The sequence below is a fragment of the Peromyscus eremicus genome, chromosome 3 (assembly GCF_949786415.1).
Source record: "Peromyscus eremicus chromosome 3, PerEre_H2_v1, whole genome shotgun sequence".
Taxonomy (NCBI): Eukaryota; Metazoa; Chordata; class Mammalia; order Rodentia; family Cricetidae; genus Peromyscus; species Peromyscus eremicus.
The window spans coordinates 41,426,215-41,446,391 of NC_081418.1; the positions used below are offsets into that span (position 1 = coordinate 41,426,215).

Sequence of the window (20,177 nt, forward strand, 5' to 3'; positions counted from 1 at the left end):
TACATAGTGAGACCCTGTCTCAAAAAACAAATGAACAAAAAAAAATATGCTTCTATATAGTCCCTATAAATTATGACAGGGAAAGAGAAAAATTTATAGTTAGAAAAAGTGAAAGTGGTTATGTTAATTATAAAACAAATAAACTTTTTTATAAAAATTTATTTTTATTTTATGTCATTGGTGTTTTTCCTGCATATATGTCTGGGTGAGAGTGTCAGGTCCCTTGGAGCTGGAGTTAAAGATAGCTGTGAGCCTCTATGTGAGTGTTGGGAATTGAACCCAGGCCCTCATGGAAGAGCATTCAGAGCTCTTAACCACTAAGCCATCTCTCCAGTCCCAAACAGGTAGATTTTTAATTTTAGGGAGGAATGTCAAAAATGGCTAGTTTTCTTGAGAAACTTATTATAATTGCATGCTAGAGCCATAAATCATAAGAATACTGGTTTTCTTATATAATTCTCTTAGACAAAGGAAATGAAATGTGTTTATAGCCTCTGCAAGAACTGGGGACAGAGGACAAAGACCATGAGGAGCTGCTCTTATTTCATTCATCAGACCCATGGGTCCTCTCCTCCCCCGTAAAAGGGATAGAATGAACTTATTTTTATTAGCTTAGTTGGGATATGAGTCCCATGTCATGTGTTTCACCCATATGTATTCAGTTTTGTCTGTAGGTATAGCTCAGAGGGCCTAGGGTTGATCCCCAGCACCAAAATTCAATACTTCATAGAAATTCACAGGCTTGTATAACTGTTAGGACTTTCTATTCAGATAGAATTCATATAGCACAGTGTTCACCTTTGAAAAGCGTACAGTGTGGTGGTTTTTACTGATGTTGTAGAACATCCCATTATCTAATTCTAGAACATTTTCATCATACCCACAAGAAGTCCTCTGTCATAAATGTTCACTCTTTATTCCATCCTTCACACTCCTGTAACCCTAAGCAACCACTGATCTTTCTGTCTGTGCATATTTGCTTTTTCTGGACATTCTATGTAAAATGTAGTTATACAATATGTAGTCTTTTATGACTAGCTTCTCAGCACGATGCTTCCAAGTTCCATCCATATAATAACATGTATTAATATTTCAGCTCTTTGTTTCTGAATACTATTCCTTTGTGTGGCTATACCACAGTTTATCTATTCTGAAGAATATATGGATATTTGGGTTGGTTTCACTTGGGGTCATTATGAATGATGTCACTACAAACATTGAATCTAAGGCTTTGTGTGAATGCATTTTTAATTCTCTTATTTGTGTAAACAGCAATAAAATCGCTGTATCATAGTAATTCTATTTTTAAGGTTTTAAGGAATCATCGAACTATTTTTCAAAGTGATGGTACTATTGTACAGTTGTACCAACAGTGTTTCTCTATATCCTCAACAACAATTTTTTTTTCAGAGCTAACGACCGAACCCAGGGCCTTGCGCTTGCTAGGCAAGCACTCTACCACTGAGCTAAATCTCCAGCCCCTCTCAACAACAATTTTATTACTGTGTATTTTATTGTCATCCCAGTGAACATAAAGTAATATATGGTTTTGATGGCTAGTGATATTCTCCATTCTTTCGGCCATGCCTATCTCTGAAGAAACATCTTTTCAAGTCCTTTATTTATTTTTAAATTAGATTATTTGTCTTTATTACTGAGTTGTAAGAGTCCCAAATACATTTTGGATAGAAATCCCATTTTGGTGTTTGATTTACAAAGATTTTGTTTGTTGTCTTTTAAACACTTAGTGGGGTCATTTATAAGACAAGGATGTGTATGTGTATTGATGTAGTCTAGTCTCTATTTTATTCTGTTGCTTCTCTTTAAAGTGCTGTATGGAATAGACTGTTGCTCAACCTGAGGTCACAAGGATTCACTTTATGTTCCTCTAAAATTTCTTTAAACAACTAAGAGTTTTATAGTTTTTGCTCTTAAGAATATGATCTAGGGCTGGAGAGATGGCTCAGCCGTTAAAGGCTAGGCTCACAACCAAAAATATAAGAGTTCGGTTCCCAGCACCCACGGCTGTCTCTCCAGCCAATAAAAAAAAAAAAAAAAAAAAAAAAAGAATATGATCTATGAGCCTGGTGATGATGGCGCACACCTTCAAACTCAGCACTCAGGAGGCAGAGGCAGGCTGACCTCTTTGAGCTCAAGGCCAGCCTGGTTTACAGAGCGATTTCCAGGACAGCCAGAGCTGCACAGAGAAACCCTGTCTTGAAAAACAAAACAAAACAAAAAAAAAATATGATCTATGTAGAGTTGATTTTTATATATTTCATTATATATGTGTGTGTGTATACACATACATATGTTGATTTTGTGTGTATGTGTGTGTGTGTTTGTATTATATGAGGTAAGAGTCTAACTTCATTCCTTTTCATGTGGGCATCTCTTCTGTTTTTAAGGTAACAAGAATGTGGTAACCAGAGAGCACTTGGACCGTATGAAGAACAGCTGCATTGTTTGTAACATGGGACATTCCAACACTGAGATTGATGTGGTAAGGTCATTACTGATTATTACTGGGACCTTTTTATTTTTCATTCATTCTCTCCTTCTCAAGTGACAAACTGGAAGAAGAAAAAGCAGGGTCATCAGCTACCCTAAACATGACCATCCTAGTAGAACAGGCCGTATCTATTCACTTACCTGCCCTATGGCCTGTGCTTATGGGGCAAAATAAAGCTTTTCATCTCAGTCATTTCATATGACTTCTCCTTCCACCCAGGCTTGATTACCTACTCAGACTGTGAAACCTTTTCTTTCCATGTTGAGAATTGGGAGCTGCATAAACTCACTGTGAGTCAGAATGGTAGTCAGTATTTTGAGGATGTTTAGCTTTACATAGAGATGAGGTAAGTAGGCTAGTCCCTAGAAACACTCAAAGCAGAGATCTGTGGGCTAGGATGAGGACATTGCCTTAGAGTGGCTGTGTCTACCAAACACTGTGGTTGCTTCATTCCTCTCCCTCCTCCTGGGCTAGATCTCCCCTTAACATATTTCTTACATTTCAGTGATTGGGTCTGTAGGTATCACCTTCAATTCAGAGCCACTGTGTAACAGTGTGCATGGCTAAAACCTGGAAAGTCTATCATTGTGTTTCTCTAATCTGATTGTAGTCATCCAAACCTCTAGTAAGCTCTCCGAGTAATAGTTAATAGAGGTGTTACTTATTTCTTTTCAGACTTACCAAAGTATCTCTCAGTCTGACTTTGACTCTGGCTTTAAGTTTTTGTGGCATTTTATGCACATTTGTCTTTCTGTCTGGGTAGCTGGTTCAACCATAGCATGCTTTCATCTCCACTGAGGGCTGCTGTGATTGAGCTCCAGCACTACCAGGTAAGGACCAGCTGACACGGAGAGCCTTGTTGGATAATGTTTATTTTATGTGGTTCCTCTTTTAACCCTATGTTCCATTCTTTTGTTATTAAAAACAGCTGGCTGGGGATGTAGCTCAGTGTTGGTGTTTGCCTCACACACATGAGGCTCTGGGTTTAACCCCTGCACCACAGCACCAGAAAGAAGGAAGGAACAGCTAGCAGGGTAACCTGCAAGCCTGTTTCCAGTCTGGGGTCCGAGTGCCGTGCTTCATTCCTCTGTCCTGTCGCTGTAGCTTGCCTGCAATTACTAGTCAGGTTGATAGTTGGTTCTTTGGTGGGAGGAGGGGTGTCTCTTAAGTTTCACTTATGTGCTGTGAGTGAATGGGCGCCTTTACTAAATGGTCAAAGATAGAGGAGGAGGGAGAGCCTTTTTCCCGCTAACCGCAGGAAGCTCTAACTAACTAATTCGATCGTCGGATAACTTTCATACTTTTGCTTTTCTCATCCCATCCCCTTGAGTCCTCTGTGAGGATTTATTCTTAACTTTCAACTGGGAAACATAGATTAAGTACACTGATAAGTCATACAATTGATTCAAAATGAAACTTAAGTATAAAATTCAGGTATTTCAGCTGGTGTGTGTGTGTGTGTGTGTGTGTGTGTGTGTGTGTGTGTGTGTGTGTGTGTGTGTTGGCACACACCTTTAATCCCAGCACTTAGGAGGCAGAGGCAGGCAGATCTGTGTGAGTTTGAGGCTAGCCTGGTCTACAAAGAAAGTTCCCGAACAGCCAAAGCTACACACAGAGAAACCCTGTCTCGGAAAAAAAAGAAAGAAAGAAAAAAGGCCAGACATGAGTATTTCTCAGAATAAAGATCAAAAGACCATTTACCTTCAATCAAAAATATTATTGTGTGATTGCTATATGCCAGCTGAAGTTCTAGATGCTTGGAGTAGTGAACATAACAAATTCCTACCTTCATAGAACTTATGTTTAAGTGAGAAGAAAAACTAAAATATATATAAGTAAAATTCATAGAATTCAAAGTAAAACCACAGCAGGAAGAAGTAGAACATGATAGAGGGGATGGAATGCTAGGTTGTTATTTCCAATAGTGATGTCAAACTGTGAGCCTGAGGTTGAAGGGATTAGCCATGTGGATTTTTAGGTAAAGAGCATTTTAAGCAGCAGCAGCAGCTGGTACACATGTCCTGGAGCAGAAGCCAACCTGCTCTGTTTGAGGGGTAACAGGAGGCCAGTATACTTGGCGCACAGTAAGCACAAGACAGGGAAGAATGGAAGATGAGGTTGGAGAGGTAACAGGCCAGACCTCTTAGGCCTAACAGCCCACCCCCAGAACCAATTATATTCTGAGAGAAACAGGGAGCTGTTATAGGGATTCTAATCTGGCTCAGTTTTAATACGATGGCTTTTACTTTAAAAGGAATCACTCTAGATAAGGTGTTGGAACTAGGCCTGGTTCTGACGTCACTGCTAGGCAGACCCCATGTTTGCCACATCAGGAGCCAAGAACCATCACTCATTTCTTTGAATTCTTCATGGCGTAAGGTAGATGCAAAATTAAATTGTCCAGAAGAGGCATTGCTCAGAAGGCTTTTGGAAGTTAAATATTAGTGTTTGATGGCAGTGTCACAGAACATGTAAAAACAAAACTTAAAGTAATAGAAAACTCATGACTGTAATCCCAGCACTTCAGAAAGTTAAGACAGAATTGTTGTGACTTCAGTACCAACCAGGGCTATATAATAAGATCCTATCTCAAAAAAAAAAAAAAAAAAAAAAAAAAAAAAAAAAAAAAAGAAAAGAAACAAACTCAGTCAATAATTAGAACCAGAATGCTCATTCATTATTTAGCAAGTATATACTGAATACTTGGCCTACTCCATACCAACTTTTGAATGGATGAAGAAAAAGCATTGAATAACATCTCGCCTCTCATGGAGTTTATATTCTTGTGTAAAGATGGAATAATAAATAAGTCAACATTTATTGTCTGTGTTATATTGAATGAAAAAAGCAAGATGAGGGTGTTGAGAACAGCCTTTTAACTGAAATGGTCAAAGAGGTATCTTTGTGGATATAGTATTGGGAGGGGAGCTAAATGAAAGAAAAAGCAAGATCTCTGAGTACTGTATGTGCACAGAGGACGGTCAAGCAGGGATGTGCTCGGTGCAGAGCACTTGGCAGGAGTGAATGCACAGGGCCTGGGCGCAGTCTCCCATTGCAAAGAGGAAAAACAAAACAGAAACGAAACGGTGAGTAAAAGCCCAAGAGGCTGTGGTGGGCCGACAGCAGGTACAGGCCTCTGCAGCCAAGCCTGCAGACCTGCGTGGAATCCTGGGAACCACGTGACGGTAAAGAGCCAGTTCCTATACCAGGCCTCTGACCTTCAGACACACCCCATGCAGGTGCCAGCATACACACAAAGATAAATAAGCAGATCAGTGAGTACGTATTTAAAGATAAAGCCTGGTGACAGTCCCAGAATGTACCAGAAAGAGAGTGGGGCTAGAGGAGGCAGCTCATCAGGGAGTGAGTAAGGTGGAGCTTTATGGGTTCTGATAACTAGATCACTATCTAAATAGAAAAGAGGCTCCTGGTCAGTTTTGAACAAATGAGTAACAAAATGTATATGACACACATATATATTTCTTTAACTATCAGCCTGGCTTTTGTATAAAGAAAACCCTTCTGGAGCTCTAGTGGGTGTAAGCACAGCAGGAGGCTCCTCAAGGTGGCGAAGGTCGCGGCTTGGGTGCAGTGCACAAGCAAGCAGTAGAGGCGACGACTCAGTGATGTAACCAGTGGGATTTGCTGAGAGAAAAGAAAGGAGATTCTCCACAAATCAGCTTAGTGTCACTATGTAGAATTGTTTGGTAACTCTTCATCCAGATAATGAACTTTTGTAACCAAAACTTAGAGAAGAAATTCTCTATAAATCAAGTTATTGTTACGATGTAATATTTATCCAGCTGGATTTTGTTGTCATATTGTTTTGTTTTTGAGACAGCTTCTCACTCTGTAGGAAACTCAGAGATCCACCTGATGGTTGGCTAGATAGCTTTGTGATCAAAATTTAGAGTAATTCCTAGTACTTGGGGGTTGAGGAAGGAGGAGGAGGTCGAAGCCTGCTTGGGCTACATAGAGAGCTCCAGGTTCTCATGGCCTGTGTGTGTGGTAAGATCCTCCAAACATCTCCCCTCTCCCAAAAACTACTTAAGTTTTCTTTTCCTCTTTTGGGTAGGAATTTTGGTTTTGCCTAACTCTGAGCTATTGCTTGCTGTATATTTTAGGAAAGAGTAGTTCATGAAAAGACATTAGCCATTCAAGAAGCTGCACTTTTCTTCCTGAAAAATAGGAATTCTGTGAATCCCAGAGAACCTGCCATAGGCTACTTAGTGACCAGCTCTCTTTCACACATTTCCTGTCTCACATGGAAGGCCTGTGCCATTGCCACTTCGCAGTTCAAGTGATAAACCTTTATGTACACATGCTGTCAAAGCTTTTTCCAACTAAAGAGTTGTTTTACCTAAGCCTTGCTGTTGATTCTGCTTTGAAGAACTGGAACCACAGCTGTGTTCCCTGGGTGGGAGGGAGTGCTATGCACTTTTCAAAATCATGTAAGCTCAGTGTGTGCAGGCATGATACACTTACAGGGGCATGTGCCCGCAGTCGGAGATGGTACCTGCATGAGCACCCCTTTCCTGGTAGAGGGACAAGTGAGTATAAATTCACAGCAAAGCCAGTTTGGTGCCCCTGTCCCTTTGGAGTGGTGGTGCCAGAGACTGAAACCAATAGCATATGTTTCACCACTGACCTCCTCTCCCAGCCCCAGCTGGTTGAATTTAAGAGCTCTTCTTGTGCCTACCATAGGGTAGGAAACACTCTCAGGGAGTGAGATGACCAAGTGGACATCTTCATAGTGAGGACATTGACCTTCCCTGGAAAGTGGTGGAGATAAGTTAACCAAGATAAGTTAACCAAGTTCCTCTTAAGCCTCCTTTAAATTGCCCATCAAGATGTTTGCCTGAATCATAGCCATTCCTGTGCTTTAATATGCTGCCCCTTCTCACCGTTGACCACTTTCCTTGATTCCACCAGTCTTCCCAAGGAGTACTTCCCAAGATGGTAGAGTCTCGGCATCATGTTGTCAGCTATTGGCTCCCAGTCACCAAGAATGCTTTTCCTCTGGAAGATTGATGATATGAAACAATAAAATTCTGAACTACTTAATATCTCATCTCAATAAAAAATAGTTGCGCCGGGTGGTGGTGGCGCACGCCTTTAATCCCAGCACTCGGGAGGCAGAGCCAGGTGGATCTCTGTGAGTTCGAGGCCAGCCTGGACTACCAAGTGAGTTCCAGGAGAGGCGCAAAGCTACACAGAGAAACCCTGTCTCGAAAAACCAAAAAAAAAAAAAAAAAAAGAAAAAAAAAATAGTTGCGTTACCAAGGAGCTGTACGTCTTGGCCATAGGTGGTTGTACCCTGTGTGATGTTTTCAAAGGCTAACGGATTTATTTTGTATATATCCTTAACTTCTTCAGTTGTCTGCTCTCTTCAATTATTTTTCATTCTGTTCACCTCATTTGCTTATAATGCTCTAATCTGTGGTGCTCGGGATCAAATCCAGTGTTTTATAATGCTGGGTAAGAATAGTACCACTAAGCTACGTATCAAACCTCTGTTGTTGTTCTTATTATTCTCTCATACAGTAAATACATCCTCCACTCCTCCCAGTTCCCCCAGCTGCCCTCTCCCGAATATTATTATTACTACTCTTTCATCTTCTTTTTCTTCCTTTTCCTCTTCTTTCTTTTTTTTTTTTTTTTATTTTTTATTTTTCGAGACAGGGTTTCTCTGTGTAGCTTTGCGCCTTTCCTGGAACTCACTTGGTAGCCCAGGCTGGCCTCGAACTCACAGAGATCCGCCTGCCTCTGCCTCCTGAGTGCTGGGATTAAAGGCGTGTGCCACCACCGCCCGGCTCTTTTTTTTCTTTTTATAGGTGTTATATAACCCCACTGGAGCTGATTTAATTAGTCACTCTCTTACTGGTTTATGTTTCTTTGCTATTATAAATAATGCTAGAATGACTATTCTTTCTTTCTTTTTTTTTTCCGAGACAGGGTTTCTCTGTGTAGTTTTGCGCCTTTCCTGGATCTTGCGCTGTAGACCAGGCTGGCCTCGAACTCACAGAGATCCACCTGCCTCTGCCTCCCAAGTGCTGGGATTGAAGGTGTGCGCCACCACCACTCGGCTCTTTATTTTTGCTTTTGTTTATTGAGACATAGTTTTATTATAGCCCAGGCTGGACTTGAACTTTTGATTCTCCTGCCTCCCCCTCCCAAGTGCTGGGATTAAGGGCATGCACCACTACACCTGTCTTAGACTAAACTTTCTTAGGCACTTAAATTCTTGACTTGAATAAGTATTTGTTTTAGGAGTCTAAAAATTAAATCAGTTGATAAAAATTAGGTATCTATAGCCAGGCAGTGGTGGCGCACGCCTTTAATCCCAGCACTCAGGAGACAGAGCCAGGCGGGATCTCTGTGAGTTCAACACCAGCCTGGTCTACAGAGTGAGATCTAGGACAGGCACCAAAACTACACAGAGAAACCCCATCTTGAAAAAAAAAATTACGTTATCTATAACATTTGATAGTTACTGCCTAATTGTTCTTTAGAATGACTGAATTAATTTATGAAACTTATGTCTCAAGACTACATTTCCAAAGTACCTAATAAAGAAATGATGATCCTGACCATGAATAAATACAATTCTGAATACACTAAATTATAATTATATGTCTTTTTGCACTATTAGATTGTCATTTCCTTAGCGAAAGGGACCATGATTTTCTAAACATTGAGTACCCCATTGTATGTGTAGAGAGAATTTGGAGATTTAAAAATGAAAAGATAACTGTCTCTATGCAGAAATTGCTCACATTCTTCTCTGAGTATTTGTCCTTTACTACAGTGCCCAGAATTACTATGTAACTAAAAGTGTTTCTCTTTGTCTGAGGACTAATATTTGGCGAACTTTTTGGTTTCACCAGATGAACTGATGGGGTAGTTTTGGAATATGGACCCCCTTTCTGTTTCGGCCATTGCTTGTTGAAGAAGGAAGTAGTTGTCCTAAGTCTGCACACCCTGTGACTGTCATTTGATTGCTGCTGATAATAAACTTACCGTCTTTTCTTTTGTTCTCTGAATGTACAATATACAGAAGTGGAAAGAGGGTGAGCCACTGAGTGCTTGACTCTACCACTAGCTTCCTCTAAGGCAACCTCACATTCGCACTTAGGACACAGAGCTTCTGTAACTCTAGGATAAAGCAGCCTTTTGAGAAGGTGCAGCCGGGAACATGGGACATGAGGGCAGAATCTTGGTCCCCAGCATGCTCTGTTTAGGACGTTCAGCCTTCTCCAGCTAATCCCATTGGCTCTGATCTTCTGTTTGTGTCCGTCTCTTCAGCACTTATGTGTTTAGTTTGCACCATATTAATCTGCACTTGTTTGCATGTTGCTTTGTGTTTTCTTCTCACGTATGTATTGTTTTGTGTCCCCGACTAAAATATGAGCTTTTTGAAGGCAGAAACCATGCCTTTGGTTTCTTTTGTATTTCCCATAGCACCTTTTACTGTGCTCAGCAGAGAGTGGGCGTACAGTATATGTTGTGGAATGACATCCTGAGTGATCCCTCCCTGGCTGGGCCTAAGATTAAATTCCCTGAAATGGAACAGTCCTAACCAACCCAGGACAGGTATTCTCCATCTGGCATGTTGGTTGCTTCTTTCGACTTGCTGTTTGAAATGGCTCCTTCAACATCTTTCTGTCTCCAGTGTCAGGGACTCGGCGTAGCTAATGATGTTCTTACTGTATGTGTTCCAGGCCAGCCTGCGGACACCAGAACTGACCTGGGAGAGAGTAAGGTCCCAAGTTGACCACGTGATATGGCCTGATGGCAAGAGGATAGTGCTGCTGGCAGAGGTGAGACTGACGCTGACAGGGAGCCACTCCCCTGACAGGAGAGACTGCGTTCCTGCGCCCCTCCCGTCGTCTTCCCTGATCCTTTCAACTCTGCCTCCGAAGCACAAGTTTAACTACTTTACCCGTGGATTTTACCTCTGATGGTGAAAGGTCTTTTCATTCAGCAATTAAGAAACTATTTTGGTTCCTTACTTTTCACCAATTATCCTGTCTCTCCATGTCACTCTCCAGGTTGAGTCAGATAATGACTATTACTGTGGAAGGAATTAGCAGCTAGAATCAGTGCCACTTTGAGTGATGCCCACAGAGAGATAATGTCATTTGTGGGGTGGTTTAATCAGTAAGCAAAGTAGGCTGTAACTCAGACTGTCTTTGGTAAGCTTTGGGAAAGGCATGTCTTTGCTGATAGTGTCTCTATTTTCGTGTCTTCTGAACTGATGAACGGAGCCAGAGGTTAGTAGGTACCCAGCTTATTCTGTTAATTGGTTGCTGGATGGACAGTTCCACATCCTGCTTCATCTAGCTCACACATATTCCTTCTTTTTCCCCTGTGCTAGGAATTGAACTTAAGTCTTCACACATGCACATGCTAAGCAAGAGCTCCACCACTGAGCATATTCCCAGTTGTTGTGTGTGTGACAGGGTGGGGATGGGTGTCATTTTCTGACTGCTTTTCCTATAGTAAAGGCTCTGCTCTCATAGCCTGGGTGCTGGGAGTGCTTCTTGTTCTTCCCAGGAAGCTTTCTCTTTTAACCAGGGATTTCTGTTTCCTTTGGTTTCCTTTCTTACATTAAAGAAACTGAGTATGAAAATGTAAACAATTTCATCTCCTTCTGTAGGGGGCACATAGGCCAACTTTGTATGTCCTTAGTCTTTTGACCTTTTGCCCTCACTTAGTTAACATCTTTTAGATGCTTTAGGGTGTGTCTGGGAAGGCGTGTGTGTGTGTGTGTGTGTGTGTGTGTGTGTGTGTGTGTGTGTGTGTGTGTATGGCTAGGAAAGAGCAGGTTGTTAAGTGTTTATTAATAGCCTTGACGTCAGCCCCCTGTCTGGCAGCATTTCTAAACTGTCCTGGGAGGTCGCTCTTAGCAATTTTGGTGATACAAACCAGCACTAAAGGTGTTTTGGGCTATACAGCTGAGCAAAAACAATAGTCAGGCTTCCTAGGAAACAAAGCAAGAAAGGACAGCATGGGGCAGGTGTTAGCTCTTTATCTGTCTTTACTGTCCACTCAGAATTCAAGGCTACCTGCCTGTGGGTCAGAGAATCACACTGAGAAGCACAAGAACCATCACAGCTTCCTAAATCCATAGTTGTTTCCTCCTCCGCCTGGAGATTGCTGCTGGCCTTGACTGTTTCCTTTCCTAAGACAGTCTAAGGAATGCCAACCCTCAGAAGAAGGATAGTTTGCTATAGAGAATGGGAAATTTACAGTCCTCGGTGTCATATGACTGCCTTTTTTCCTTTTTACATACTTCTGGAAATAGTTTGGGATAAACATTTATCAAATTTTTAGTGCTTTCATTTGGATATCAGTTAATTCCAAAGAAGACATACAAATGGCCAACAAACAAAGGGGATACGTTCAGCATCACTGATCATCAGGAAAATAAAAAGTAAAGTCACAATGAGGTATTACCTCATTCCAGTAAGAATTACTATTATCCAAGAGATAAAACATAACAAATTATGAAAAACAGTATGAGTGTCTCAAAAACTGAACAACAGAACTACTGTGTGTTCCAGTAATCCCATTGTTACATATCTAAAGAAAACAGAGTCTAAGGTATGTCAGATACATACACTCCTTTCTTCATTGCAAGCTGTTAAATCAGCCAGGAAGTGGGACTGACTGAAGGAAATGTGGTGCATACACACAATGTATTCTGTTCTACCATAAAAATAAACTCCTGTCATCTGGTAATGTGAAGTAATGTTAAGTGAAATCAGCCAGACACAGGAAGACAAGTAATGCATAATCTCAATCATGCAGAATCTGAAAACATTGGATATGGGGCCAGAAGTGTTGGTCCATGCCTGTAATCTTAGTATTTAAGAGATGGAGGCCATGGGTAGAGGGAACGGAAAGAGAGAAGGGAGGAGAAACTGTGGTTGGTATGTAAAATTTTAATTAAATGAAATTAATTAAAATGAAAAAATTAATTAAAAAAAGAGAGAGGCACAAGAATTAGGAGTTCAAGATCAGCCTTGGATACCTAGTAACTTTTAGGTCAGCTTAGGCTTCATAATAAGACTGTCTCCAAAAGAAAAGAAAAGGTTAAATCTAGCATTATTTCTAAAAGCAAATAAATATAAATCAACAAGAGAATTCCTAAGTAAATCAGAATAGCTCTATTCAGTGGATTTATGAGCCTTGTGTCCAACTTGTTCTCATTAGCTTTGTGTTCTATTCTCTTTTTAAATAATTTATTTATTTTTATTTTATGTGCATTGGTGTTTTCCCTGCATGTATGTCTGTGTGAGGTTGTCAGGTCCCCTGGAACTGGAGTTATAGACAGTTGTGAGCTGCTATGTGGGTGCTGGGAATTGAACCCGGGTCCTTCTGGAAGAGCAGTGAGTGCTCTTAACCACTGAGCCACCTCTCTAGCCCCGTGTTCTATTCTCATAGAAGTTGTGAGAAGAATAAATGTTGGTAAGCCAGGCATAGTAGCACACTTCTGTTATCCCAACATTCAGAAGGCTGAGGCAGGAGAATTGAGAGTTATAGGCCAGCCTGTGATTACGTAGTGAGTCCCTACCCCAGAAAACAAAAACAATGGTTACCAGAGGCTTGGAACTATGCAGTGGTGGGGTTGAGGAGAGGTTGATCAGTGGATATTGTGTTTCAGGTAGCTAGAAGTGTAAATAATTTTGGCATACTATCACCATACGGTAACTATAGGTAACAATTATGTATTGGACATTTAAAAACACTGTAAGAGAGGATTTAAAGAAATAATGAATATTTGAGGAAATAGATATCTGTACTCATGTATTGAAACATTACATAGTACCCTATAAGTATGTATAATTTTTGCTTTGATATATCAGCTAAAAAATAAATTTTAGATAAAAATTTTAAGACATTTAAAATATGGTGGCTCATGCCTTTAATCTCAGCACTTGGGAGGCAGAGGCAGGCAGATCTCTGAGTTTGAGGCCAGCCTGGTCAACATAACAAGTTCTAGGATAGCCAAAGCTATGCAGAGACCCTGTCTCAAAAAGAAAGAAAGAAAGAATTTAGAGGATGTCAATGGATTCCTTTTTGTTGAATGCCTACTGTGTCTGACAATCTCAGGAAAGACTGGAACTTGGCAGTCACTCTTCCTCCGCTCTTGAAAGGCCGGCAGCTGTCCTAATGCCCCTCTGCCTTCACTTTTGATCACTAGGGCCGGCTGCTGAACCTAAGCTGCTCCACAGTGCCTACATTTGTGCTCTCCATCACTGCTACCACTCAGGTAAGCTCTGCAATGGGACAGTCGTGGGCTGGAGAGGGTTCTTAGACAAGCCAGCTTTCACAGCTTTGAAAGGTGTGTCAGCATACATGTCTCTGCTTTTCTAGGCTCTCGCCTTGATAGAACTTTACAATGCTCCTGAGGGTCGCTATAAGCAAGATGTGTACCTGTTGCCCAAGAAAATGGGTAAGCTGCTCTTCCTTCTCCATTCTCACCAAAGTAGTTCACTGTCAGGAGCTAAAGGGAACTTGGAGGCATTAACTTCCTGGAGTGGAGGCGGGGGGAGGGAAGAAAACCTATCTTTATCTTATAAAATAGGAACTAGGATTCCAGACTCTATTTCAAGGTGATTTGTGTAATTTTCCACATAGGTTTTTCTAGGGAGGTTCTTTCTATTTATATATATATATATATAATTCTTTTCTTTTTAAGGATTTATTTATTATGGGTAAAGTGTTCTGCCTGCATGTATGCCTGCACGCCAGAAGAGGGCACCAGATCTCATTATAGATGGTTGTGAGCCACCATGTGGTTGCTGGGAATTGAACTCAGGATCTCTGGAAGAGCAATCAGTGCTCTTAACCTCTGAGCCATCTCTCCAGCCCTCTAGAGAGGTTCTTGCATTTTGCTGTGATTTAGAATATCTGCTTGAGAATTATTTTATTATGCCTTATTGTGTTACATCACACTGTATGTTTTAAGTCAGAGTCTCAATGTAGTCAAGGCTGGCATTGAACTCACACTTGTTTCCTGTCTGGGATTACAGCACATACCACCATGCCTGGCCTACCAATTGAATTTTAAAGATTTTCTCTTTTAAAGTATTATGTATACAAAAATCTCAAAGAAGGAGGAAAATATTCCCCCCCAAAAGAGAATATCTCTGGACTTGTGATAATCTGGCTTATTCCACTTCTAAGATGCCCCTTCTTTTAAGGGATACAGGTTTCTGTTAAGAGTTAATTATGGCTGGATGGTGGTGGTGCTCGCCTTTAACCCCAGCACTCAGGAGGCAGGGGCAGACAGATCTCTGTGAGTTCAAGGCCAGTCTGGTCTACAAAGGGCAGTCCAGGATAGCCAGAATTGTTACACAGAGAAACTCTGTCTCAAGAAAATAAAAAAGAGAGAGAGAGAGAGAGTTAATTATGTGGGTGATTGGTATAAGAGAAACATTAAACTGTCTTAAATTTTTAAAAAGCCTGTCCCAAGCACCTAGGATGATAGAAACTCATGGAATAAGTCAGCTTCTGGCTTTGCTCCAACTACTGTTACAAGTGTCTGTATTTCCCTTTAGTACCGCTTGGATGAGTCTGATATGGTGGGTTAATCCCAGCACTTGGGAGACAGAGGCAGGAGGATCTCTATGAGTTTGAGACCAGGCTGGCCTACAGAGTGAGTTTCAGGACAACTGGAGCTACACAGAGAAACCCTGTCTCAAAAAGCAAAACAAAACTACCACAGTTTGGAAGGGTATGGAATGAAGAGAGCAGTTTATATTCCCTTTGGATATATAATGAAGCTGGAAGTACAGTGATTCAAAAGATGTAAAATTACTAAAGTAAAGCACACAGTTCTAGGTTGTTGTTTTTTAAGTTATTTTCCCATGGTTGTTAGATTTTCTAGAATGTATAGTATAGTATTTCTAGTATTTTCATAGTTTAGTATAGACATTAAGGAAAAACTAAAGGTAAAGCTCCCCATTTTTAAGACCTATGCTATCCCATTATTTCTCTCGTTTCTTTTCTGAGGAAAAAGCTTCAGGGTAGAAAGAGGTACTGGAAGAAATATTTGGCTTTTAAAATCACTGGACTTGAAGCTGAAGATAGTCACTCCTTAGATTTGAGGACCTATGAGCAAAAGTCAAGTGTTTGTCAATCATCTCCAGGAACTGGAACTTGTCTTCCAACTTTTTTTGAGACAGGGTTTCTCTGTGTAGCTTTACGCCTTTCCTGGGACTCACTTGGTAGCCCAGGCTGGCCTCGAACTCACAGAGATCCGCCTGGCTCTGCCTCCCGAGTGCTGGGATTAAAGGCGTGCGCCACCACCGCCCGGCTTCCCACTTTTTAAGGCCTCACTTGAGGAGCACAGCAGAGGAGACATGAATGCTTATCCCATGACTTCTATGGTCTTTCCAGATGAGTACGTGGCAAGCCTCCACCTGCCCACCTTTGATGCCCACCTGACAGAGCTGACAGATGAGCAGGCCAAGTATCTGGGACTCAACAAGAATGGGCCCTTCAAACCTAATTACTACAGGTGCCTTGGGCTCCCCAGGAATCAGAAGGCTGGGTAGTGAGGGGCTTCCTGCAGTGCAGCTGGTCCTTGCCTCTCTACCACATACCTTTGCATGAACTCAGAGAAATAACACATTTCCTCCAGGTCTCCTACCTCTAAATACTCTGAGATCTTCTTTAAATATTGCCATTGTCCTTGCCCCACATACACACCAGCCTTTTAGAGTCACATTTTTATTCATGTATTTTGTGGGGGGTTGTGCATGTGTATGACATGTCGCACACGTGGAGGTCGGAGGATAGCCCAGGGGAGTGAGTTCTCCTTCTCCCATGTGGGTCCCGGGGAGATCGTGAGGCTCGGTAGGTAGCAGGTGCTTCTATCCACTGGGCCTTTTTCCCTGATAGGAAGAGAGCCACAGACATCTCTCCTCACCATATACACTAGAGAAGCCCTTGTCTCCTGTTACACAGGCGTCTCACGTTCCAGCCCCACCAGCAGATAGCATCAGTTTCCACTTTCTTTTTCCCTCCAGGTATTAAGTTCCTGTAATGCAAGCCAGAAGACATTTAAGGAAGAGAACCAAGCCTTTATCCAAGGAAGAACCCAGCAAGCTGCTTCTCCAGTCAGAGCTGCCCGCCGTGCTCATCCTATGTGTTAGGTTATTTATTTATTAAACTCTAGAATCCTGTGCCTGTAGCCTTGGCCCAGAGTGTGGTTACTACTCCTGGGGCCCGAGAGCCGCAGAGGACAGGCTGAGGAAGGAAAGAAATGGGCGACCATTCCTAGTGATCATTCGCATCATTGCCCATTGATGGACTCCTCAGTGATGGCCGTTTTTCTTCCCAGGCTCAGGAGTTAGTTCAGGGATGCCAGACTCCTTGTTACTTAGGGTTTTCTGGAATAAATTTTCAGCAGCTGCCTTTCTCCAAGCTTTGGTCCTTTCCCAGATGAGGCCTTTTGGAAGCCACTGAATTAACAGGGCCTGAATTCTCAGTCTTGATAGTTACTATCACTGCCTTCTTTATAAAAAGGCTAGTGAGGTAGGAGTGTTAAGGTCTTGTAAGCTACACCAAGAACTCAGCTGTGCCTGTGTCTGTGCCTACTGGGATCTCTTTTCTTACCCAGAACTCCTTTCTGTTCCTTGAATATTATATCCATTTTAATGCTTCCTGGTTCTAAAAGGGTGTGCCTCCATGATCTTAATACCTCTGCTGCTGGCCAGGCATTTGTTTTGCTTTCTAACCCCACCAAACTTTGCTCAGGAAGTAGGGGACCAGCTCCACTGGGACCCATAGTTTTGCTTCCTTGTCACTTAACTGGACCGTTTCCCGGGAAGCCCCCTCTAAACTGGCACTGTCTCAGAAAAGGAGGGCTTTATGTGGATAGTGCTTCCTGAAACTTTCTGTTACTGCCTGAAACGACTTCTGGAACTGAGTTGGCAAAGGTGTTTGCTAGAGATTTGGAAGCTTGAGCCTTTGGAATGGGATCCAGCTTGGCATCCTGAAGAAGCCAGTCTGTTTGTTTTCCAGGAGAGACTTCACAGCCTGGCTGCAGGAGATGGGTGACTCTGTCATCTGTGTCCAGAGGATGGGAACTAGTTTGAGCGCTGGGGGATAGCTCAGTGGTGAAGCACATGGCTGGCGTGCACAGGCCCTAGGCTCAGTCACTGGGTACTAGGGAAGCGGGTGGGGAACTGCTTTGAACCTCATCCGACAGTCATACCTTTGGCTGCTGCCATTGGTGAGATCTGTAACTGATATCTCTCTTTGCTGCTGCTGCTGTATCTTTATGATCTGGCCCCTTCTGTGTGAGGATTCTGTTTCAGAGAGTTTCTTAAGTAACTCCAGCATTAGCATAGCTGGTAAATGGTGTGAAATTTCTCAGTCCACTCAAGCTTTAGATTTCCTTTGGAGACGGACTGACTGGTTTCAGGGTTTCCGTTGGGATCAGTTGGTTTCAAAAATTAAAACCTGGAGTGACCCTAGGAATCTTGAGTTAAATGAGTTCCTCTCCTGGCCCATCCTATTTAAAAGTCTCATGCTTGTTTCCCATATATTTCTTATGTTGTTCTGCTTCAGAGTCTCAAGACCAAGGTCATTCAAACAGAAGACACACAGAATCACTAAAACCTTTATCTAGATCTTCTCCCCTGCCTCTACCATCTCCATCATCCCTTGGTCTTTGTGTGTGCCCTGGAAGCTAGTCTGGAAGTGTCCTTATTTTTGAAGATAGGGAAACAGAACTGGTGTAGGTGGCTGTTTGCCTTATTAGATGGTATACAGGCTCAGCCCAGAAGATGGATTCTTCACAGGGTATCATCTGTCTCTACTCTTTTATAAGGAAGACCGTAGAGGCTGCAGATGCCACAAAGATACTCAATTCTGTTTGCCTCATTCTGATTTTTGTATTAATAGCTAATTGTACCACTCTCCCACCTTTATTTTGTTTTTGTTGTTGGGTTTTGTTGTTGTTCTGAAATAGTCTCACTCTATAACCTTGACTGGCCTCAAACTCATGGCAGTCCTCCTGCCTCTGCCTCTTGAGGCATATGCTCCCATGCCTGGCTGGCTCTTCATTGGCTCTCTTTAGGAAAAGATTCAGCTATCTGCCTCATCTTATGTCCCGGGCAGATTCTGTTAGGCAGGTATCTGGGCCCCAAATCATAACCTGCTGATTTCCAGCAAAGCCTTGCTCTCTACAGAGCTTCCTATAGCTGGTACTTACGGAGTACAGTGTGTCAAAACCAGTGAAGAGATCCATTGGAAATAGAAAGGGAGCCACATGGGTTTCTAAGTTGCACTGTGTCTGCCCATGGTGAGGTATTTGACTCTGAGTTGCAGATGGCATCTATTCTCTTCTCTTCAGAGACTGCTGCGTCATCAACCATTAAGAAAGCAACCAGAAGTAGGGATGTAAGTCAGTGATAGGACACTTGATTAGCATGTGCCCAGCCCTGGGTTGAGTCCCCAGTTCAGGGGGCTTACGGGGAATGTGGAAGGAAGAGAGAAGGTGGTCCAGGACTCCTGTCTAGGTTCTGTCCTGTTAGAGCCAAATCATTGTTTCCTCTAACCTTGGAATCAGAGCAAATCTCTTCTTACTCCATCTCCTCCTCTTAGATGCATCCTAGCTACTAGGAGGCAAGGAAAAGAACACTGACTGTCCCTAGGTATGTGGCCTGGTGGTGGGGATACATACCATTTATCTACAATGAAATGTGTGCTACTTCAAGGTCTTCTTGCTTTCTCGGTGGAAATATTTTTTTCCTTTTTCTTGTTAAACAAAATGCCTCCAGTCGGCCTCCCCTCTGCCCCTCCCTCCCCACACTCCCCTCTCATGAGAGCACGGCTCCCCATGGCCACACACTCCTGCAAAGCTTTTCTGCTGCTTGGCTTTTCTCTGAACAGATCTGAAATTGCTGCTCCTGTGGTTTCCTCAGAATTCACTGTCACGGTTTAAAAAATCAGAATGCACTGTTGCATTAAGCTTTTTTAATAAGAGAAAATTATGGAAAGAAAATAGGTAACACCAGCAAATTATATATTGACAAGTCTAAACTATATATATATATACATATCTATATAAATAATCATCTAGTTCTTACTGTCATCTTACTGAAAGGAACGAGACCTCTAAGGATCACTAGTTCTGAGAAGCTCTTGGAAATCTTTATGTCTAAGTGATTGTATTAGATCAGCAATAATGACTATGTAATCTCAAAAAATAAATAAAATATTCTTAAAACTGGTCTGTGCCTTGAGAATACCACTTGCTTCTGTGAACTAGGAATTCAGAAATGAGAGGTGTCTGGGCCACAGACGAACAAGGTTACCTGCGGCCATAGGACGAAGATGGGAAACGCTGCTGCCGGAACCACCGGGCATGTTTGAGTGACCATTGCCCTGAGAGTCTTGTTTTACACTGAGACCCTGATAACAAGTGCCTTGTCCCTCCCCCACCACCCCACCTTGACACACACCTGCCTGTGTATGAGAAGCACACCTTTTCAGAACCACTGCCTTGAGAGGAGGACTGTGAGGTTAATTAAGATTTAAAAAAAAAAAAACAAAAAAAAAAAAACAAGGGCTGGAAAGATGGCTCAGCGCTCAAGAGCATTGGCTGCTCTTCCAGAGGTCCTGGATTCAATTCCCAGCACCC

The 20,177-nt window shown here is 42.1% G+C and overlaps 1 protein-coding gene across 3 annotated transcripts in view; it reads left to right on the top strand.

The window, feature by feature from the left end:
• Positions 1-19,767, top strand: part of Ahcyl2 (adenosylhomocysteinase like 2) — a 168,938-nt gene extending 149,171 nt beyond the window's left edge. For 2 of the 3 annotated variants that reach the window (XM_059257494.1, XM_059257495.1), the window contains exons 12-17: positions 2,409-2,503; positions 10,234-10,332; positions 13,722-13,790; positions 13,895-13,973; positions 15,923-16,043; positions 16,555-19,767. In XM_059257494.1, coding sequence (XP_059113477.1) covers positions 2,409-2,503; positions 10,234-10,332; positions 13,722-13,790; positions 13,895-13,973; positions 15,923-16,043; positions 16,555-16,561 — 470 coding nt within the window. In that variant the 3' untranslated portion in view covers positions 16,562-19,767. The remainder of the gene's footprint in view (positions 1-2,408; positions 2,504-10,233; positions 10,333-13,721; positions 13,791-13,894; positions 13,974-15,922; positions 16,044-16,554) is intronic. The other variant, XM_059257496.1, reaches the window with a different exon arrangement.
• Positions 19,768-20,177: the final 410 nt, after the last annotated feature.